Genomic DNA, 24,356 nt, shown 5'->3' with positions numbered 1-24,356 from the left:
GGCAAGTCCTACCCTTCACAAATCCGTGCTGGCTAATCAAGCAGTGTCTTTCCAGATACTCATAAATCCTATCCCTCAGTACCCTTTCCATTACTTTGCCTACCACAGAAGTAAGACTAACAGGTCTGTAATTCCCGGGGTTATCCCTATTCCCTTTTTTGAACAGGGGCACAACATTCGCTACTCTCCAGTTCCCTGGTACCACCCCCGTTGCCAGTGAAGACGAGAAGATCATTGCCAACGGTACTGCAATTTCCTCTCTTGCTTCCCACATAATCCTAGGATATATCCCGTCAGGCCCGGGGGACTTGTCTATCCTCAAGTTGTTCAAAATGTCCAACACATCTTCCTTCCTAACAGGTATCTCTTCTAGCTTACCAGTCCATTTCACACTCACCTCTTCTACAATACGGTCCCTCTCGTTCGTAAATACTGAAGAGAAGTACTTGTTCAAGACCTCTCCTATCTCTTCCGACTCAATACACAGTCTCCCACTACTGTCCTTGATCGGACCTACCCTCGTTCTCGTCATTTTTGTTTAGGTAGATCAGTGAACATCAAACAACAACTACACAAATGGTGTCTTTTATGACTGTGACAGAGAAAATCTATCAGGTTGTACACCTGATATTCTGTAAAGTTTGTCTCTTTTTAGCACACTTGCAGAGCATGTGTGTGGATGTGCACGCCTGTGTGTGTGTGTGTGGATGTGCGCGCGCGCCTGTGCGTGTTTGTGGGTGGATGGGTGTGTATGTGTGTGTGTGTATATTCTCTCCAAAGAGCTGTGGCTCCAGGTTTGGCCAGCTCAGTCAACCCAGGATACATAAATCATGCAGCCTGGCAAAAACTTTCTTGTTTCGAGAAATGGACGTCAATGATGCCCTGTCCAGTTTGGAGCAAAGGCTTTAGATAAATTACCAAAACAGACAGATTCAGTACTTTCTTAAGCTATTTAATTAATTCTGGCAGAAATCTTCTTCAAAAAATCTAAGTTAGTCTGCCAACAGGAAAATAGTGCCTTTTTATTACTTTCAATTCTGTGAGACATAGATTCATAGAGATATACAGCACGGAATCAGACCCTTCATTCCAACTTGTCAATGCTGCCCAGATATCCTAACCTGACCTAGTCCCATTTGCCAGTACTTGGCCCATATCCCTCTAAATGCTTCCTATTCATATACCCATCCAGACACCTTTCAAATGTTGTAATCAAACCAGCCTCCACCACTCCCTCTGGCAGCTTATTCCATACACGCACCACCGTTTTCGTGAAGTTTCCCCTTAGATCCTTTTTAAGTTTTTCCCCTCTCACCCTAAACCTATGCCCTCTAGTTCTGGAATTCTTCCATGCAAGGGAAAAGACCTTATATATTTATCCTGTCTATGCCCCTCATGATTTTATAAACCTCAATCAGGTCACTCCTCAGTCTCCGACGCTCCAGGGAAAACAGCCCTAGTCTATTCAGCCTCCCAGTAGCTCAAATCCTCTAAACCTGGCAACTTCTTTGCAAATCTTTTCTGAACTCTTTCAGGTTTCACAATATCCTTCCGATAGGAGGGAAACCATATTGCACAAATATTCCAAATGTGGCCTAACCAATGTCCTGGACAGCCACAACATGATCCCCCAACTCCTATACTCAGTGCTCTGACCAATAAAGGAAAGCTATCCTATCTACCTGTGACTCCACTTTCAAGGAACTATGAACCTGCACTCCAAGGTCTCTTTGTTCAGCTACACTCCCTAGGACCTTACCATTACCCCTGCTCTGATTTGCCTTTCCAAAATGCAGCACCTCACATTTACCTAACTTAAGCTCCATCTGCCATTCCTTGGCCCATTAACCCATCTGATCAAGATTCCATTGTACTCTGGGTTAACCTTCTTCCCTGTCCACTACACTTCCAATTTAAATGTTATTTTGTGCACTTGTGTAACCATTGCAATATGAACCAATCTGTTGAGTTACGTTCAATTGAATTTCACTAATACATGGATCAGTCAGCACAAGGAAATATATTTTAAATCATATTGTCAAAGACATAAAACAAGTGATTTTACTTGACTAATGCATGACTAGATTGTTGGCAGTAAAGGTAAACTCCAAACAATAAGGAAAATAGCAGCCATTAGCACAGATATTGGTGATGTTTCACCTGACTGTACAAGTGGAGTCACATTTTGAATCATGCAATATTAACGCTAGCTTATCTCTTACCTGCATGAGCAATACATTTGATGATCTTAGGCAAATATGGGCTTGTTCTAAACACACAGTATTCTAATCTGTTTGAATCAAAGGGAGATGAGTTAAGATATGGATCAATTTATAGAAAGCAAGGAAGATAATGCAGAAATTAATTTAATTAATTTTTTTTATGAAGCAAGTCATATGTTCACTTATTTTAACAGGATTCTTAGCATTGTAGGGATATTTAATACACTAGCTGTAATTTTTCTGTTACTGTCACTGTAACTGGTTCGGATTGAACTTTAGAAATGTTTTGTAAAGATAATTTCTTGCATGTTTCAAAAGTTTGACATTAATCATGTGCAAATGTTTTGGCTCAGACATCAAAAAACTTTCTCATGACATCAATAAAAGAAGTTAATACTTGAAATTTTCACATGAAAGTCATATTACTGCAGACAATAAAGATACATTTACAAAATGATTAGGTGGAATTTTCGTCACCGTGGTCTCCCCGAGTGAGAAAGCTGGGATAATTGGAGACCAATAATTTTTTTTCTCACCACACCTTGAGTGGCAATTTCAGAATCTCGCTATTGAGCTGTGAGTACATTACTTCCATGCATTTGCATGTCATCAAAGCCCAAGCTTGCATTATTTTTGCAACATTTTCAATCGTCCTCTCATTCTCTGAGAAACTAGATTAGGCTTTGATGGGCTCTGGAGCGGCAGTGGCATCTTCAGAGACAGTGTGGCCTTCAGACGCAGCGTAGCTGCAGAGTAGGTCAGTCGGCCTGTGAAGCCTGGAGCAGGACCGGCGCCTCCGCCTGAACTGGTTGCCTGGCAGTGACATACCGTGGGCTGGTGTAGCCTCGGGTGGGGCTTTAGCAGTGGAGAAGAAAAGGTTGGACTCTCTTTAAATTATCGTTTTAAGATTTTATTTTACATTAATGTGAATAGTGCCGATGCATGGCGGCAGTACACACTTTTCACTGTATTTATGTTGAATACACATGATAATAAATGATTCAAATTCAAGCTAGATGGTAAAAATTTCCAACATGTTGATCACATGTTGTCTGTCCCACTGAACTCATCTCTTCCTACATCGACACCGTCCTGTCCCCCTTAGTACAGGAACTCCCCACCTACTTTCGTGACACCACCCACACCCTTCACCTCCTCCAAGATTTTTGTTTCCCCAGCCCTCAATGCCTCATCTTCACCATGGACATCCAGTCCCTGTACACATTGATCCGCCATGATGAAGATCTCCAAGCCCTCTGTTTCTTCCTGTCATGCCGCCCCAATCAGTACCTTCCACTGACACCCTCATCCACCTGGCTGAACTGGTCCTCACCCTCAACAACTTCTCTATCCAATCCTCCCACTTCCTCTAAACCAAAGGGGTAGCATGGGCACTAGTATGAGACCCAGCTATGCCTTCCTGTTTGTTGGATATGTGGAACAGTCCATTTTTCACAGTTACAACGGCACTACCCCCCACCTGTTCCTCCGCTACATCGATAACTGTATCAGTGCTACCTCCTGCTCCCACGAGGAGGTTAAACAGTTCATCAACTTCACCAGCACCTTCCATTCTGACCTCGATTTCACCTGGACCATCTTGGACAACTCACACCCCTTCCTGGACCTCTCCATCACCATCTCCAGGAACTGGTGAAACACCTACGACAAGCCCACCGACTCCAACACTTACCTAGACTACACCTCCTCCTACCCTACCTCCTGTAAAAACACTTCCAATTCCTCCGTCTGCACCGCATCTGTTTCCAGAATGATCAATTCCACCTCAAAGTCCCTTCTTCCATGATCACAACTTCCCTTCCCACGTGATTGACGATGGGTTCCAGTGCATCCCCTCCTCTTCACGTACCACTGCCCTTGAACCCCACCCTTCCCAACGCAACAAGGAGAGAATCTCCCTGGTCCTCACCCTCCACCCCACCAACCTCTGCACACATTGCATCACCCTCCGCCACTTCCGCCACCTCCAAACAGACCCCACGACCCAAAATATATTTCTCTCCCTAACCCTATCAGCGTTCTGCTGAGACCATTACCTCTGAGACTCCCTTGGCAGGTCCACGCCCCCATCAACCTACACCCAACTCCTGGCACCTTTCCCTGCCACTGCAGGAAGTGCAAAACCTGCACTCACACCACCCCCCTCACTTCCATCCAAGGCCCCAAGGGATTCTTCCGTATCCATCAGAAATTTACCTGTACCTCTATTAATGCACCCAGTGTGGTCTTCTCTACATCGCAGAGACAGGGCGCTTTCTTGCGGATTGTTTTAGAGAACATCTTTGGTACACCCACACCTACCAACCCCACCGCTCCATGGCTGAACACTTCAACTTTCCCTCCCACTCCATCAAAGACATGCAGGTCCTGGGCCTCCTCCACCGCCAAACCGCTACCACCCGACGCCTGGAGGAAGAACGCCTCATATTCTGCCTTGGGATTCTGCAACCACAAGGGATAAATGTGGATTTCATCAGCTTCCTCATTTCCCCTTCCCCCATATTATTCTAGTCCTAAGACTCCAACTCGGCACTGATCTCCAGACCTGTCCGTCACTCCCTCCTCTGACCTATCACCTTCTTCATCACCTTCATCCACCTATCACTTTCTCAGCTACCCTTCCCACTCCCCCTCTCATTTATCACCCTTACCCGGCCCACAAGCCTCATTCCTGATGAAGGGCTTATGCCCAAAACATCAATTTTCCTGCTCCTCGGATGCTGCCTGGCCTGCTGTGCTTTCCCAGCAACATACTCTCGACTGTAGATCACATCTGGCAGCTACAGGTCTTCGACTACTTGCCTCAGCCAGCATCCAACTGTTCCTTCACAATAATGTCACTACATGCTCTGAGGAATTCTGCAGGATAAGATATACATGCATTTGAAAAGACAGGTTTGATTTGGAGTAGTCAGCATGGTGTTATGTGTGGGAGATCATGTCTCACAAATTTGTTAAAGTTTTTTGATAAAGTGACTAGGAAGGTTGATGAGGGCAGGGCAGTTGACGTAGTCTATATGAATTTCAATAAGATCTTTGATAAGGTTCTACATGGTAGGCTGCTCTGGAAGGTTAGATTGCATGGAATCCAGGGGAAGCTGGCAAGTTGGATACAAAATTGGCTTGATGGTACGAAGCAGAGGGTAATAGTGAAAATATGCTTGTCAGACTGGAGGCTTGTGACTGGTGGTGTACCACAGAGGTTGGTGCTGGGCCCGTTGCTGTTTGTTATCTGTATCAATGATTTGAATGAAAATGTACAAGGCATGATTAGTAAGTTTGCTGATGACACTAAAGTAAGCAGTATCATGGACAGTGAGGAAGTTTATCAGAAATTGCAGCAGGACCTTGATGAGCTGGGAAAGTGGGCCAAGAAATAGCAAATGGAGTTTAATAAAAATAACTGTGAGGTCTTGCATTTTGGAACGTCAAATCAAGGTAGGGGTTTCATGGTGAATGGTAGAGCCTTAAGGAATGTGGTGGAGAGAGACCTTGGAGTTCAGGTGCATTGTTCTCCGAAAGTGGAGTCACAGGTAGACAGGGCATTAAAGAAGGCTTTTGACACACTGGCCTTCATCAGTCAGGGCATTGAGTACAGAAATTGAGAAGTTATGTTGCAGTTGTTCAGGATGTTGGTGAGGCTGCACTTGAAGTATTATGTTCAGCTTTGGTCACCTTGCTATAGAAAGGCTGGTATTAAACTGGAAAGAGTTCCGAAGAAATTTACAAGGATGTTGCCAGAACTCAGGGGTCTGGGTCATAGGGAGAGTTTGGACAAGTTAGGACTTTTTTCTTTAGAGTGGAGGAGATTGATGAGTGGGGGGGTGGAGGGGGTGGGGGGTTGGAAGAATCTTATAGAAGTGTATAAAATCATGAGAGGCATGGATAGGGTGAATGCACTCAATCTTTTTCTCAGGGTTGGGGAATCAAGAACTAGAGGGAATCAGTTTAAGGTTAGAGGGGAAAGAATAAAAGGGAACCTGAGAGGCAATGTTTTTTTAACAGAGGGTGGTACGCATATGGAATGAGCTGCCAGCAGAAGTGGTTTAGGCGGGGTCATTAACAACATTTAAAAGGCATTTGGGCAAATACATGGATAGGAAAGGTTTAGAAGAATATGGGCCAAGTGCAGGGAAATGGGGTTCCCATGGATGGATATTTTGGTCAGCATGGACCTGTTTGTACTGAAGGGCCTGTCTCTGTGCTATAGGACTCTATGTCACTATGCTGTATGGTGACAACTGTTCTCAACCATTCATCCACCCAAGTCAGCATCAGGAAACAATCAGCCTCTGGGATAAATCACATATCATGTTAGCACTTCAACACTTTGCACTTGACCTTGGCACAGCTATAACTTGCCAGGTCACTTCATATGCAGGAACCCATATGCATCTCATACATCTGCGCAGTTTGCATTAATAGTTTTTTAATTTGCTTTCTTATTACTCACTTACTTTGTATTAATTGGAGGCTATCAGTCTTTATATACTTCACATTGATTTCTTCGCACGTGCACACTGACTTCAGTATTGACTTAAGGGCTGCTAGCCTATGTGTGACCCAGATTGCTTTCTTCGTACGCATGGTCTTATGTGCTAAGCTATAGGCTGCATACCTACAGACATCAAAGGTATGGGAGCTGGATCCATCACATTCACCAGCCTGACCATGAAGACAGCCAGATGCATGCATGTCAGATCCGGCATAGTACTGATAATTGTGGTGGACTCCTCCATCTTGTGATCCAATTCATTTACTACTTCTAATAAACCTGGCTGCTGTTCCTGTGTCTGTCTGCAGTATGACTAAACGTTAGAGTCAAAGAGATCTACAGCACAGGAAAAGACCTTTTGTTACATTGAGTCACATGAACTATCATGTGGATTCCAGAACTGCACACAATACTCTAGCCTAACCAACATTTTATATTGTTCAAGCATCACTTCCCTAGTTTTAAATTCTATGCCTTGCCTAATAAAGGCAAACATCCACCTGTATCTACCTGTGCTGATATCTTAAGGGACAGGTGTATATGCACACCCAAGATCCCTCTATTCTTGGTAGTTCTTGGCATCCATTGTATCCGTTTGCCTGATTTGTCCTGTCCAAATACTGTATCTCACTTATCCAGAATGAACTCTATTTTCCATTGATCAACCCATCTGATCAGCCCCTCTATATCGTCCTGTACTCTAAGGCTATTCTCCTCACTATTTACCAAACACCAATTTTTGTATTATAGCAGAGAACATGTCTTCTTCCTGGGTTTGATCAAGCACCTGGTCTCAGGCAGTCCTCTGAGGCCAGAGACTTAGGCGATTTCTTCCTTGACCATTTGTGGAGATGTGTCAAAGGTGCACTCACTAAATGTGCAGTGATGTATTCCATAGTCCAATCCAGGAAAGTATGCACTGAGGTGAAAGGTTCAGGACTGGGGAAGGATGCACATGAAAGATGTGCTGGTTCACTCTCTGAGAGATCAGTGGCTTTCTCCTCAAAGGTGGAAATGAAGCTGAGGGTCATCGATGCTGACCTTTTCTTAGTGAAGGTTCATTGTCTGCTGCTAATACTCTAATAAAAGAAGAATGGAATTAGTTGTCAAAGAGGGTCAAAAGTTTGTGCTAATGCTAATGATTTTGCTGTGATGTAAATGGGAGAGGAGCATGGCACAGCAAACTGAAGTTTTCTGGGTTAGTTCACTATTGTTGTTCCTGCATGAGTGGTCATGTTTATCTTTCGCCAAATCCTGTATTTTCTCCTTATTAGGAGAGAGGAGCCTGATGTCCACCATTTCCCCATCTCTTTCCCACACCCAGGATCTCTTGGCCTTGGTTGTGAAGCCAATTCTCCCTGCATTGAGACTGATGGATTGACCAAGATGTAATTGGAACAGCAGTTAGTGGAATGCTCAGTTACAGGCTATAGACATTGAAGGTGTGGGATCTGGGTCTCCATGACATTTACCAACATTTCCAGGGAAACAGCCAAATGCATGCATGTCAGATGCAACATGGTACTGATAACTGTGGTGAACTCCTCAATCTTGTGATCCAGCTCACTGACTACAACTGTGTGATTTATATATACTTCAATATCATTTATTTGTGAATTCATATTTTGAAATATTGACATGTAGACCTTGGACTGTGTTTATAAGGGGATTTAATGATTTAGCTTGTCTGCATTTCTGGAACCACGATGTTTACCAATAAGTCCATGGTATGAGGAGTTTTTTGCATTGGAAATGTTTTACAAGTGGGTATAATAACAATGAAGAGTATTAGCTTGCTTTCTGTTCAGAAAGATCAGATTTTTATTGATTAATGGAAAATTCATACTTTGAAAGCTTTTATTTGTCAGTTTGCAGAAGTCCTGATTGAAGTTAGATATAAGAAACAGTTTCATTGAGAGAAAGGGTTTAGTTTAGAACTGTTAGAAAATAGCAGAAGGATTTTAATTTGAAGGTGCAGAATAGAAGTGTTTTGTTAGAATCCTGAAGTGTTTATTTGAAAGAAACATTTCTAAGCTCAGCTTTGTGACTAATTGAGTAAGAGGTTACCAAATTCTCAAGGCCAAGTATAGAAAGAAAGTTAAATTGAACCTTTGGATGTGCCATAGAGTACAACCTGGCATTTGAGTATGGTAAAGTGTTAGTGTAGGGATAGGCAGGAATGTACTTCTTACTATGTACTTCAAAGTTTTTCCAAATTGTGTTATATGTAAATTTGTTCTACCCTACTTTCCTTTCTTTTGCATAATAAACTTATATTTTATTATCTATACTATGTTGTGTTTGTGTTTCTGAATTTTTAAAAAAAATCTATTAAGGCAGAAATCAGTCTAAGATCTCACTTATCCACTAATAACATTAGCTAGGATAATGACAATTGGGGGCTCAGACAAGATTTGAATTTGCTGGATTTAATAATGATCTCTGTCCTTTGTTTAAAATAATGTGGTGCTTCTGGACATAAAATGGCCACTTTGTTTAGAAGTTCATTCCACAGAATTTGAGGTTGTCTTTGGATGTTGGTAGGATTTATTTAGAAAAAGAAAATGAAAAGTGAGGAGAAAGTGGGAGACATTTTTTAAAAAAGCTGAACTACAAACAGATAAGGAATTTAGAGAACATGAGTTGACCAAACAAAAACTTAAAGTATAAGAGGAGAAAGTAATATATCAGATGATGATTCTGAATCCAATGAGGGATTTGATTTAATTAAAAATCTACTTTTAGTATATGTTTATTGAAGATGGAGTCAAAGACAAGGAAGCAGAATTTGATCCTTTGGCCCATCAAATCTACTCTGCCATTTGATCATATCCTGGGGGAGGCTGTGGGAGTGACATTACAGGGCCCAAAACTGCTCACAATATTTCCAAATGTGGTCTGAACAGAGCCTTATAGAGCCTCAGCAGTATACCTCTGTTTTGTATTTGAGCCCTCTTGCATTGAATTGAATTGATTTTATTGTCACGTGTACCGAGGCACAGTGAAAAGCTTTGTCTTGCGAGCAATACCGGCAGATCACATATACTGAATACTGAAATTACCAACTGACCCCCGCATGTTAACCTTAAGAGAATCCTGAACTAGGACCCCTAAGTCTTCTAAAAATAGTCTGCGCTTCTAATCTTCTTACCAGTGCATAACCTCACCCTTTCAACATTATATTCCATTTGCCATTTTTTTGCTCATTCTTGTAGCCTGTTCAGGTCTTTCTGCAGTCTCCCCACTTCCTCAAAACTGTCTCTCCCTCCACCTATCTTCATGTCATCTGCAAACTTAGCAACAGTGCCCGCAGTTCCTTCATCCAGATTGTTAATGTATAATGTGAATAGTTGTGGTTCCAACATGGACCCCTGTGGAACCACATTTGTCACAGGTTGTCATTCTGAAAAAGATCCCTTTATTCCTATTTGAGTCCAGTCACTCTTCTTCAGAAAAGGGGTTCTAAACCACACATCCAGGAAAATCATCCTTTCTACTCTACATATCTCTTCTAAAATTTTATAAGTTTTATGAGATGGTGTCTCATTCTTCCAACTGTGAGAGTATACATGTCCAATATCTCTAATCTCTCTTCATAAGACAGTCGTACTATCCCAGGAATTAGTTTGGTGAACCTTTACTGGCAAGTATATCCTTCCTGGGCAATGGAACAAAAACAGCACACAATAATCTAAATAGTTAATATGGCTTCAGCAAACTTGCTGACACGACTTAGGGCGTCATTTAACTCACTGGTACAAACATGTTAGTCATTCTGAAAATCTTACTGAGCCGGTAACATAGAGTCATACAGCATGGTCCAACCAGTCTATGCTAACCATAATCCTACCTGGTGCGCTTAGCTGATATCCTTCCAAATATTTCTTATTCATGTACTTGTCTAGATGTCTTTTCAAAGTGGTAATTGTACCCTCATCCACCACCTCATCTAGAAGTTCATTCCACATGGGAGCCACTCAGCGTAAAAAGAAAAATGCCCCTCATATCTTTTTAAAATCTTTCTCATCTGACCTTAAAAATATGCCCCCTGGTCTTGAAATCCCCCACCCTAGAAAAAAACTACCAATCCTTCGCCTTATCTGTACCCCTCGTTATTTTATAAGCCTCTATAAGCTCATCTCTCAATATTCCACACTTCATTGAAAAAAGCCCCAACCTACCCAGCTTTTCCTTATAACTCAACCTGTCCATTCCCAGAAACATCCCGGTAAGTAGTTTCTGAACCCTCTCCTGCTTAAAATATCCTTCCTATAACAGGGAGATTAGAACCGGACACAGTACTATCCTGTATGACCTCAACATAACATCCCAACTTCTATACTCAAAGGTCTGAACAATGAAGGCAAGTATGCTAAATGCCACCTTAACCATCCTACCAATACGTGGTACAAACTTCAAAGAATTATGTCTCTGAACCCCTAGGTCTCTCTCTGTTCTAAAACACTGTCCAAGGCCCTACTTTTAATTGTGTAAGTCTTTTCTTTGTTTGTTTTACCAAAATGTAATACATCTGTAAACACTTGTGGAACTGCAGAAATGAATGTACAGGTGGCTTCTGGATAACACGTGTTCTGGCAGTGTGATTTGCTTATAGCTTCACTGAGAAATTAAGGAACAGTATTTTTTAGAATGCTTATCTCTGTTTACAATAGTGCAATTCCAGCGGTGATTGTTTTGTGTGCTTTGTTCCGTTCCGTTCTGTGCATGCACTAATGTCAGCTCTGGTTTTCATGCCATTCTGTGCATGCGATGATGTCAGCTGCCGACAGAGCAGTTTTCTGTGGCAGGTACTGCACAAAGAGCAACTTTCTGAGAGAAATATATTGAGCAGCTTCCAGTGAAAGGTTGATTATCCCTTTTTTCGAAAAAATGGAGGGGCATAGTGACAAGAATGTTGGCCAGAAGCATCTGTCGGTTAAATTGCAGGTGGTGAATGCAAAAGAAAAGCTATAACACTGGAAGAGAAGTTAGATATCATAAAGCATTTTGAGTGGAAGGAGAGAATGTGATATAGCTTGCTTAACAGGAAAGAGGGAGTCTTATTTACACACCATGATGACCCTAAATGACATGCTAAATTTACTTTTGTTTCATTGATAAATATGGTTTATACCTTCATTGATGGTATGCTATACTTTGCTTTAGACTTTTGGTGATTTTTGAGCAATCGTGAATGATATTTTTTGCTGGTCTGTTCCAACCCCACTTTTCCTATAGGCCTCATTAAGTGATTTTCTGATAAGGTTTCACTGGAATGCAACTACAGCATTACAAGAAAACTATCTGTAAATGTAAATGATACAGTTCTTCTCGAATGCAGTGCACGGAGGCTGTTGTACAAGCTACACAGAATTGTAAAATTAATTTTAAACCAGGCTGTGCAAGCAGCAACATGGGAGATAAACTTATAGCAGTTCTGATTTTAGGATAATTTTCCATCAGTGAGTATACATTTAGCCTGAGAGAACATATAATGCAACTCAATGGTGACAAACTTGGTAAAGCGAAAAACCCACAAATATTGTTCCTTTGAAAAATTCAGGCATGTGTGCCTCTGTCTGTATGTTATTTTTCTGGTAATGGTAGTATGTGGGTGCATATATGCACTACTATCTGACATCTCTCCCTTGACTCTCATTTTCTTAAAAAGAACTACAGCACAGCAATAATACATTGCTCTTGGCCTAAAAGAACAACAGTAATATCAGCTCCACAGGAATTGGTACAAACACAGCTAGTAAAATAATTGACAGAAGCAAAAGCATTCAAAGAAAGACATTTTAAGCTTGTGCAATCAAAATTAATAATAGTGTTCTGCGTATCTTTGACTCAACACCTACATCATAAGGTCAGAAGTGGGGATGTTTGCAGGTGATTGCATAATGTTCAGCACCGTTCATGACCCTCAGACAGTGAAGCAGTTCATCTTCGAAAGCAACAATATCTGGTCAATATCCAGGTTGGGCAAACAAGTGGAAAGTAACATTCACATCAAACAAATGCTAGGAAGTGACCATCTCCAATAACAGCCAATCTAACTAATGTCTCTTTACATTCAATCAATGTGTTAGCATCACTGAGTCCCCCACTATCAACATCTTTGGGATTACAATTGACCAGAAACATGACTAGATTCACCTTATAAACACAGCAGATGTTAATCAAAGGCTAGGAATACTTTAATGAGTAACTCACCTCCTGACGTCCCAAAGCCTGACCACCATTGACAAGTTGCAAATCAAGAATGTTATGCAACATTCCTCACTTGGCTGGATAAGTGCAACTCCAACAACACTCAAAAACCTTGACACTGTCCAGGACAAAGCTTGATTCACATTACATCAACAAACATCCAATTCCTCCAACACTGACATTCAGTAGCAGCAGTACATACTGTCTAGAAGATGTACTGCAGAAATTCACTAAATTCTTTGGAAAGGACATTCCAAACCCATGACTACTTCCATTTAGAAAGACAAGGGCAGCAGATACACGGGAATATCGCCACCTGCAATTTCCCATCCGTGCTGCCTGCTATCTGGCCTGGAAATTGCCAAACCTTCACTATCACTGGGTCAATACCATGGAATTCCTTCCCTAACAGTATTGTGAGTCTACCAACAGCACATGGACTGTAGCAATTCAAGAAGGCAGCTCAAAACACCTTCTTGGTTGAAAAATGCTGGCCAGCCAGCAACACCATGTCTCATGAGTGAATTAAAAAAAATCTTTAATACCTATTTTACTAGATCAAGAGATGAAACAGATCAAATAAGATAGATGAAAGAAGACAGAGATAACTAACATCATGACACCAACTTAACTTCATTTATATTAAACTGTCTAAAATGGGTAGATACGACATGCAGCCAGCTGAAATGGTGGTGAAAATGAAGATAGGTAAAAACACGGACTGCAGATGCTGGAAACCAGATTCTAGATTAGAGTGGTGCTGGAAAAGCACATGGGTGAATGGGGGTGGGGATGAAGGTGATAGGTCAGAGAGGAGGGTGGAGTGGATAGGTGGAAATGAAGATAGGCAGGTAGGACAAGTCATGGGGGCAGTGCTGAGCTGGAAGTGAAGATGTCAATAAAAAGGACAAAGATCTAACGTCATTAAACTTAACCTAGATTTCAGGTGAGATCTGTTCATTTAAACCTGCAAACTCTGCAGACCCAAGTAGACATTTAGGCTACTAACTCTAAATATATATATTAGCATTGTTGGGGAAACAGAAGAATCAAAACATCTTAATTACATGTGTTAATAACCAACATTTGTTTTCTGAAAACATCCTGATGTGGAACTCTTTTATAAAACTCCTTCTCTTGATTTTCCTCAATTATTCTTCTCTTTCAGTTTTATCTACCAGACAATTGGTCTTGCAAAAATTTGTAACTAAAGTTGAAGCGTTATGTAAGATGGAATAGAATATTTCCATAAGTTTTATAACTTAGCCAGGAAGTGAACTTAAGTGTTTCTGAAAAAAAAATAGTTTTATCATCTTTTTAAGTAGCATATTGTACATAATATGATTAACACTTTTGAAGGACTCTCTACTACTTCTCGATGACTCAATGTACTTATAATCTTCTTTACAATTCTGAATAATTATTGTTTCAGATGATGATAGTAATTGATTTATTTGTGTACCATACTGGTATAACACAACCTATGGTTTTAATTCAAAAGTTAATAGTATTAATTTTTCAAAATTTGTAGCAAGGAAATCAACATCCCTTTGAGATGCAGTTGTCCAGTTGATTTTGAATTCCAGATCAGTTTTCTTCAATCTCATCGTGCATTCACAATTCAGCCAACAGCAGGTGAGAAAACTTCTAATATTATATTAGCAATTTATATTGGTAGTTAATGCTGCATTGACAAAGACATACAGTCATACAATATAAAGGCATCTGGAAAAGGCATCAAAAGTAAAAACAATTGCAGAAATACATTATAAGCTAATGCAATCAACTTTGATGATGGGTTCCTGTATATCTTTCCTTCAGATTTCCTGTGTATCTTTCCTTCAGCCCATCAAGTCTGTATTAACCTATTTAGACATGTTCCATTTTCTTACATTTGGCCCATGTTATGATGTTTCAAGTGCTCATCCACGTACATTCTTAAATTTTATGCAGGACAACATGTCTGGTAGTTAAAATGGAAATATTTACAGTTAGTAGCCTAAATTTCTATTTGTGTCATGCTCTTCCTAAGCTTATAATCCTCAATTAGGTCCCATCCTCAGTTTATACTCCATACTCAAACATACCTTTCTGCCAAACAAAGTATTTTACATTTACATTTTGCATATTACAGTACAACCTCGATTATCCGAATATGAATTATCTGAATTTTGCAATATCCGAACAAGATCTCAAGGTCCTGTAAAAATGGCATTAGGCAACTCAGCATTCAGTTATCAGTCAAATGGCATTATGATGTGTATTGCCAGATAACCAGCACTCATAAATTACTGCTTGCTTATGATCAGATCAGTTATCCGAATGTTCAGTAATCTGAACAAAATACTCCCCGGCCGCCTCATTTGGATAATCAAGATTGTTCTGCAGTTTTAAATGACTGTTCTTTTATTCTTTAACTACTTCCACTAGTCTGAGATTTTCCCACGAGTGGAATCATCATTTCAACATCTATCCTGTCAACCATCTTCAGAATCTTGTATGTTTGAATATGATCACCCCTTATTTCTCTGATCTTTCTTGAAGAAAATCAAAACTGTTTAGCCTTTCTTGATAAGTCAACCCATTCATAAGGAATCAGTTATAGTTGTGTCACCATAGTCTTACCAGACCATAGGGGCTGCTCTCCTATTAGAGAGAGAAGTAACTGGTAGTGATTTAACCTGAAGACCACCAGACCAGGGAAGAAGTTGAGTATTTCATGGTAACCTCAAACTGGTGATGGGAATTGAACCCATGTTGTTGGCATCACACTGCTCTGTAAACCCGCAATCCAGCCAACTGAGCTAAGCTGGGAATCAGTTGAGTGAATCCCTTTTGAATGGCATCCAATGCCAGTACATCCTTTCTTAGATACTGGGCCAAAACTGCACACATTGTGCAGGTGCAGCCTTACCAACGCCATGTTCAGTCATAACAAAACACTGCTTCAGCTTTTAAAGGCTGTAGGTCCATGTTCCTGAGATTTCTATGATGGCTAAGAATCTCTCAATTAGCTATTGCCATGATTGCACAGCTGTAGACCTTTTTCAGAATCAAACTATGTGAGGTAACATAAAATTGAGGTAATATTCTCAACATGAATTAATCAAGGAGTTGTGCAAACAAGTATTTTTAAAACTTTATATAGAATTGTTTAAAGTATTATTGAATATGCTCATATGCTTTTGAAATAGCTTCTTAGTACTGGATTGTGGACATTTAGACACTCATGTACTTTACCAATGAGGTCTCCTTCCCTTCCAACAAACTTTAACATGTACATGATTATTTTAGCTAACTGGATCTAGATCCTCAAAAATACAACACCAGTTTCTTTGTTAATTTAGTAATTTATATTCTGCAGTGAAAGAAATAAGAAATTATTGATGCATTGAAGCACAGTTTTTTTCCATTTTCTTTAAAAGTACTTTTCTCCTCTCTCAAAGCTCACCTATGGCTTACTGTTAACATTTCTTAGTGAGCTTTTTCAACTTCAGAGTGTCCTTCATTATTTCATGTTGTGTTTCAGTGTTATGGTACTGTCCAAGTGAATTTCTTTTGTTAGATAATTACATTTTGCTTTGCCAAAGGTTTCCTGGATGCTTGTTCCATTTAACTATGCTAACTTTGACACCAGATTCAACACAAAAACTGGGTTGAATTGAATGGTCTCATCAGCAGGCCAGCCAAACCCTCCAATCAATGCACTTCAAGCAATCGACTGTCTGGCATCAGGGCTTTAATCGTTAAAAGAAAAAAATCCCACTTCCAGGCACCACTGACCAATCAGTGAGCCAGCAGCTCTTTGTTCTTAGAAACACCACCAGGAAAGGTAGTCATTGCTGGTATTACAGCAACAATATATAAGGCCCTGGAATTAAATTTCATGATTATTTATGTATCTATCCAGAAGTATGGAAGCCTATTAGAAGAAAAGAAATAGGGAAAATGACCTAGGAAGTTTCAAGTGTTTGTATTCAAACAAAAAAAAAAGATCATGGATATTTTGAACAATGTAACAATAAGCAATAAATGTATGACAAATGTATTTTGTTTCTTACACAGGAATAATACCAGCCAATGGACAAGTTGACATTGTTGTCAAATACACCCCCCTTGATCGTGCTACAGCTCAAATTGGGATACAACTTCTCATCTCACAATTTAACTCCAAACCTTACACCTGTACGATCATTGGCACTTCGTCTCCAAGGCTTGACTTTAGGTAAGTAATCGATGAAGAAGTGAAAAATATAATCATTTCTTGTTTTCTGAAGAGTGCATGGTATTAAAGTTGTATAATATCATCATAGATATGAATCCTGAAATTCCTCTCTTAGTCTTATTTTGATATTGGCCCCATCTGAAGTTCTTGTGTGAGTGAATTTACATATTTTGGACAATCTCCATGCTATTTTGGCACAACCATGACATCCATCTTGGTTCAAACAGGAGTGTAGAAGAAAACTCCTGTGGTGCCTATCTACAACTTATGATTCAATGTGCCAGATAAGTTTAAATGACAGTTAAAGAGCTCAGAATCTAGATCTGTTGCATTAAAAGTGGCAATTGTCCATTCTGCAGTTGATTGGACAAGAAAATCAAAATTAAATAAAATAGCAAAAAGACTAACTTCAGTCATCAATTTCTCATGATACCTATGTATGCATCTTTCATTAAATGTGTTGAAGATAACTGATATTTTTGGTGGCCCCTACCCGGGTCCGATAGTTTATTTGAATATATTTATCTTTGGGATGTTAGTGTTGCTGTCTAGGTCAGCATTTGTTGCTCATATCTATTTGCTGTTGCAATAGTGATGGTGAACTACCTTCTAGAACTGCTGCAAACCAATGACCAAGGTCAGGAGAGCAGTGGTACATTGGCACATACAAAGTTCTTTTAGGATTGGAGTTCCAGGATTTTCACTCAATGACAGTGGATGAATATGATTTAATTCCAAGTCAGTGTAGTGTGTGGCTGGAAGGGTTACAAGTGGATGGTGGTGGTCCTATTCATCTTTTGCCTTGTCCTTCTAGGTTGAGGTTTCATTTGCAAGGATGTTGTTGAAGGCAAACTAGTGAGTTGCTGAAGTGCATTGTGTAGATGGTACACATTGCTGCCACTATATTTTTGTGGTGGAGGGAGTGAATGTTGAAGGTAGTAGATGGGGTACCAAATATGCAGGCTACTTTGTTCTGGATGTTTTCAAGCTTCTTGAGTGCGATTGGAGCAACAGCCATTCAGGCAAGTGAATCTGTTTAAGATCTGTTTCAAAAATATGCCTTAGATTTTTGCCTTGATGGTAGATTGACTTTGGGAGTCAGGAGATGAATTATTCTCCACAGAGATTCTCAGACTTTGACCTGCACAGGGGATGGTATAGCCGGAGCACAGGTGGGATTGATGCCTATTGTGGTCGAGATGGCAGTGATAAAATACAAGGAGCATATCCTGAGATTTTTCCTGGCTGTATGGTAACAAGGCTACAAAACCACAAATTGAATCAAGAGGAGAAAACAAGGAGAAAAGATAAGAAAAAAACTATGTTTGATCAAATGCTTGAGGAGAAACAAGAACAAGTGGAGAACAAAATAGATATTTTTAGTTCAGAGATGTTAGCTGAATTGCAACCAAACGATGAAAAAATAACATTTTTATCAAAAAGCATACATATAAAAAGAATCTGAGTGTATCCCAGAATGCTACAATAACAAATGAAATGAGGACATGTAGGACATGTAGACCATCTCAAGCAGATGAAAGTGGGCAGAAGATCATCAAGCTGTATTAATAGAATGAGGTGTTGCAGATAGCACATGAGATGCTAATAGGAAAACTCGAGCCAAAATACAAAAACATTCTATTGGTCTAGCCAAAACCAGGGTTTTAGTTTAGCTTTCAGTAGTTGTTGGGGTTTGGAAGTTGGCTGTGGAAAGTTTCTATACATCTCTCTTAGTCACAGCAAAAAATTGGAGTTCTCTGTATCTCTCTTCTGCCAGAATTGCATGTGAAGACAATTACTGAATTTGTTTTTGCCAAACCTGTGTTTATGAGATGTTACGATATTGGAACAGTTGCTCTTTAGTAGTTAAATAATCTACTTTGCTGTTAATTTTTCCAATAGAGTTTAAGTTATACCAGCTCTTCTTTCTTTTGTTTGTATTTTAACTGGGTGTAGGAATAAAGTGTGTTTTGCTTAAATCCAAGTAGTATGACCAACCAAATTACAACTAGAACACACTTCTTACACTTACCTTTAAATAATGTAAAAGCTAGAGTTTAGGCTTTCTTCTTGATATATTTGAAGGGGGTTGGTCTTGACCATAACAGTAACACACATGGTTAAGTGTGCAATTAATGCTGATTTTATGGTGAATGGATGTAAATCTTACGTGTTGCTTATGGATCACCTAATTTGTGATGAAACAAGTTTTTCTAAACACTGTTTCATCTTATAAGAGTGGAGACAGGTGACAATAGACAATAGGTGCAGGAGTAGGCCATTCTGCCCTTCGTGCCTGCACCACCATTCATTATGATCATGGCTGATCATCCTCAATCAGTATCCTGTTCCTGCCTTATCTCCATAACCCTTGATTCCACTATCCTTGAGAGCTCTATCCAACTCTTTCTTAAACGAATCCAGAGACTGGGCCTCCACTGCCTTCTGGTGAAGACTATAACTTCTTATTTTTGATAGTGGACTGAAATGTGTAAAGGTCATTTTTTAATTTAAAAAAATCGAGCCTTGTGAAAGGGATTGCTGCAGGTCTTAAAGCAAGTTGCTAACAATTAAGTGTTTTTGCTTTTTTAAGCGCTGGGATAAGTGTAATTGCAGACATGTACCACAGAGTGTGTGGAAAGTGAGATTCAACTGGCAAAAAGTAACTGAATGGTCTGTAGAATGGCAACCATTTGTCAATGGCAAAGGCCTTCTGCCCATCAGTAACTATGTAACTGGCTTCCAGGTAGATATGAATGGCATTGTCAAAAACTTTCAGATCGCTGAAAGGAGAGGTAGTATCCTTTTCTGTGCAGTAAAGAATTACATCTGCAGCCTAAGGAAATCAGTTTATATCTATCATCAGTTGTTGTATGCTGTTGCATTTAACCAATAACTCAGAGGCTATAAGCTGAGACTGAAGCTGAACCAATCTCTCTGTGCCTCTTGCAAGCAAGGGAAGATGTCTAGAGAGGAGAGATGATGGAGTGCCAAGCATTGGAAAGCCAAAAGGTTCAGGTCAGTGAACCTTGTGGACTGGGGCATTGAACTGTCTTCCTAGATTTTCTATTCAGCCATAACAGTAATTGTTGTTTGTCTATCTGAGTGTGTCTGTATCTGTGTGTATGAGAATTTTTCTAAGGGCTCAGAGTTTTAAGTAGTGGAATTATTTATCAGTGTATAACTACAATCTAATTCTTGTTCAGTAGTCCGTACTTTCTATCAATCTGAGTCTAAAAGGACAACTAAAAAAACTTTAATTTTAGTGATGACTCCCTGAATTGAAGGGCTTAATTTCAAGTGTGCTACCCGGTAAGGCATGACTATGTTAAACAACTGTGAAAGTTGCTTTTCAATTTTAACTGAAATCAAAAATACACTTTCTTCCATAGGAGTGTAAAGCATTTATCTTAATCCAGATCACTTGGATACAGAAAGAAAAGTGTTAAGATTTACGGAAACACAGTGTGTACCTTAATAAACCCACATCCCTAGTGTCAAAGAATATTATAACTATTTTCTGATCAACCTGTTCAGCACTTTTCGAGCAGGAGGGACTGGAATCTAGGTGTCTTGCCTCAGAAGAAGGAACATTACGACTATACAAGAAGAGTCCTAGTATCACAATATTTTAAATATATTTCTAATAACCCTATTCAGAAATATTATTACACATTTTAGTCATAGGTAGGACTTGAACTCAGGTCTCATGAGACACAAGATCTCGCCCCCAGTTTTTTTTAAATCATTCACAGGAAGTGGGTCATTTTGTCCTGATACCATTAAAGAGACAACCTCAGGTAAGGATTTTTTACTTCTCCAAAGGACACTAGTGAGCCAGATTCTAACAATCAGCAATGGTTTATGCTCATCATTAGACTCTTAAAACAAGATTCTTTATTGAATTCAGTTTCTACTATCTGCCGTGGTGGGATTTGAACCTGTGGTATTACAGAAATTTTCCTCCCCGGAGCACATTACCCATCTTACGTTTTTGTTCCTTTATCCTCCACCTCTAAAATAACCTGTGTGTCAGGTCCAATTGTCAATTTACTTGCAAAGTCTTTCTGGGCTAAGTGGCACAGATTGTTGATATGTTTCTTAAGTTTGTTCAGCTAGAAGTAATCTCTCCACTGCCTTGCATGATTAGGTAGAACAAGGTGGAAAAGATCCTAGCTTTCAATGACAAATTTGCCTCTCCAGATCCCATTATTAAGTCAAGTTGGCTTGATGATTGAAAAAACTATCTATTGCACTGTGAATCTGTATGCCTCAGTTATTGTGTAACTTTTTGACCACAGCGAATACACGTATTTGCAATATCACTTTACTAGATTTATCATTTTCAGTTGAAGTTAAGCTCAGTGAGAGATTGCTTATCTCTCTCTTCTATACCTCTTTGAAACTGTTCAATTTTGTTTGATGAAATAGAACAAGATTGGATCAGTTGACCAGTATTTCAGAACACTGCAGTGTGATATATGACATACCGTTAAGTTGTACTTTTAATTAGAAACCAAAAGTAAGTGCAATGCTTTGTGAATATAGATTTCCAATGTGCATTTTACTTGCAAATAATTAGATCTAGTTCAAAATGACCCTGAGATGTTGAGTACATCGAGATGAGAAAAATATTGATTTTTTTCTGAAACTTGTTATGTGAAACATCATACTTAAAGGAGTCATACTGTATTTTTAATTCAAACTGATCAATAGAACAGGATTTTCAATAATATTCACAATGTTTTAACATTGCAAATAAAGTTTAGGGGGAAATTAATGACCTAAACTTTCCTGTTAAAGTAGAAGTAAATTATGTGAAAGTAATGAAGAAACCTCAGGTGAAAGGTTAATGAGTTCTACTTAAATCTCCCAAAGTTCTTTTTGGAATTGTTCTGTTCATCTGTTGATTGTTGGAGATGACATTTACCTCACTGTCTGGCCCACCATTGAAATGCGTTGAATAGTGTGAAGTTGCTGCGCTTGTATGGTAGATATGTACTAAACTCACAGCACAGTCTTGTACATGCCACAGTTTTGAACAGAGAACAGTGAACAGTACAGCACAGGAAAGGGTGCTGTGATCCACCAAGACTGTGCCAACACACGATGCCTTTCTAAACTAAAACCTTTTGTGTCTATGAGGTCCTTATCGCACTATTCCCAGCCTATTCAAATATCTGTCAAGATGCCTCTTAAATATCTCCACCATCTCCTCTGCACATCCAGGCACTTACCATCATCTGTGTGAACAAACTGCCTGTCACGTCTCCTTTAAACTTATCCTTTTTACTTTAAAACAATGTCCCTCTCATACTTGATATTTGTACTCTGGCAAAAAGACTGACGATCCCTTTTATTCATGCCTGTCATAATTTAGTAAACTTCTATCACATTGCCCTCATCTCTTGATGATCAAGTAAAAAGAAATTAAGTTTGGCCAATCTCTTCTCATTGCTAATATCCTCAAAACCAGGCAACATCCTAGTAAACTATTTCGATACCAACTCCAAAGCCTCCACATCCTTGTTATAGCATGGCAATCAGAACTGTACATAATATTCTAAATGTGGCATTACTAAAGTCCTACACAGCTGCAACATGACTTGCCAATTTTTATACTCTATGCCCAACCAATAGGACAAGCATGCCATATGCCTTCTTGACCACCTTATCCGCTTATGTTGCCACTTTTAGGGAACTGTGGACTCTACACCACTATCCCTCTATGTGTTGATACTACTAAGGGTTCTGTCATTTACTATATACTTCTTTCCTGCATTAGATCTCCCAAAATGCACCATCTTGCAATCTTCCTCTCTACCTGAAGCTTCTCCAATCTTTGTGTCATCTGCAAACTTACTAATCAGGCCACACACATTCTCTTCCAAATCATTTAGTTATATTACAAACAAGGGTCCCAAGCATCCCAGCACTGATCCCAACAGAAGATACTGGTCACAGATTTCCAATCCACCTTTCCACTACCACTGTCTGTCTGCTATGACAAAGCCAGTTCTGTATCCATCTTACCAGTTTACCGCGATCCAATGTGACTTCACCTTTGTATCAGCCTGTCATGATGGACCTTGTCAAAGGCCTTGCATAAGTCCATACAGACAATAACTACCAACCTGCCCTCATCAATCATCTTTGTCATTTTCTCAAAAAGTTCAATCAACTTTGTGAGACTGGATCTTCCTACACAAAGCCATGCTGCCTGTATTAAGTCTATATTTTTCCAAATTTGAGTAAATCCTATCTCTAAGAATTTCCTCTCAAACATTTTGTATCATTGATGTAAAGTTCACTGGCCTGTAATTTTCTAGATTAAATAAAGGAACAATGTTGGGTAATCTCCAGTCTCCTGGGACCTCTTCTGTGACTAAACAGAATACAAAGAGTTTGTACAAGGCCCCACCAATTTCATTACCTGTCTGTCTCAGTATCTTGGGATAGGTCCTGTCAAGTCCTGGGAACTTGTATACTTCATATTTTTCAAAACACCCAACATCTCCTTTTTAATATTGACATGCCCTAGAATATCGACATATCCTTCCCAAGAGTCACTATGTCACTCTCCTTTGTGAATATTGATGTAAAGTATTCATTAAGAAACTCAGCCACTTCCTCTAGTGCCATGCATAAATTCCCTCCTTTGTCCTGACATGGACTTACCTTTTCTCTAGCCAATGCCTTGCTCGTTACAAATGAATAAATTGATTTGGGATTTTCCTGAATCCTGTTTGCCAAAGAATTTCATGCCCTTTTAGCCCTCTTAATTCCTTGCTTTGGTTCTTTCCTGTTATCCATGTGTTCTTTAATGACTTTATCCATCTTCACTTTCCCAAACTTTACATATGACTCCTTTTTCTTTTTGCCTAAACTCTCAATTTGTCTTATCATCCAAGGTTCCCAAATCTTGCCATCATTTTCACAGGACATCATTCCTATTCCTGTGCCATAGGGCCTTGCTGGTTGACCCTGCTTTCCATGGCATCTGCCCTCAATACAATTGTGATATTCTCCCTGATCAGCAACACAACTTCTCTTCCTCTTTTATATATCTCTCTGTTTCACCTGAAATATCTAAATCCCATAAAGTTAAGCTGCCACTCTCATCCCTCTCTCAACAAAATCTCTGTAATTGCTGTAGTATCATAGTTCTATGTGTTAATCC

General features: G+C 39.6%; 1 protein-coding gene across 2 annotated transcripts in view; it reads left to right on the top strand.

Moving 5' to 3' along the window:
• The window catches only part of cfap221 (cilia and flagella associated protein 221), a 263,534-nt gene that overhangs the window by 64,408 nt on the left and 174,770 nt on the right, over positions 1–24,356 (top strand). For both annotated transcript variants that reach the window (XM_043693986.1, XM_043693987.1), the window contains 2 exons: positions 14,483–14,586; positions 17,017–17,176. In XM_043693986.1, coding sequence (XP_043549921.1) covers positions 14,483–14,586; positions 17,017–17,176 — 264 coding nt within the window. The remainder of the gene's footprint in view (positions 1–14,482; positions 14,587–17,016; positions 17,177–24,356) is intronic.

This window comes from Chiloscyllium plagiosum, chromosome 7, assembly GCF_004010195.1.
Source record: "Chiloscyllium plagiosum isolate BGI_BamShark_2017 chromosome 7, ASM401019v2, whole genome shotgun sequence".
Taxonomy (NCBI): Eukaryota; Metazoa; Chordata; class Chondrichthyes; order Orectolobiformes; family Hemiscylliidae; genus Chiloscyllium; species Chiloscyllium plagiosum.
The sequence above is the reverse complement of the archived record's forward strand: the minus strand, read 5'-3'. Positions and strand labels throughout refer to the sequence as shown.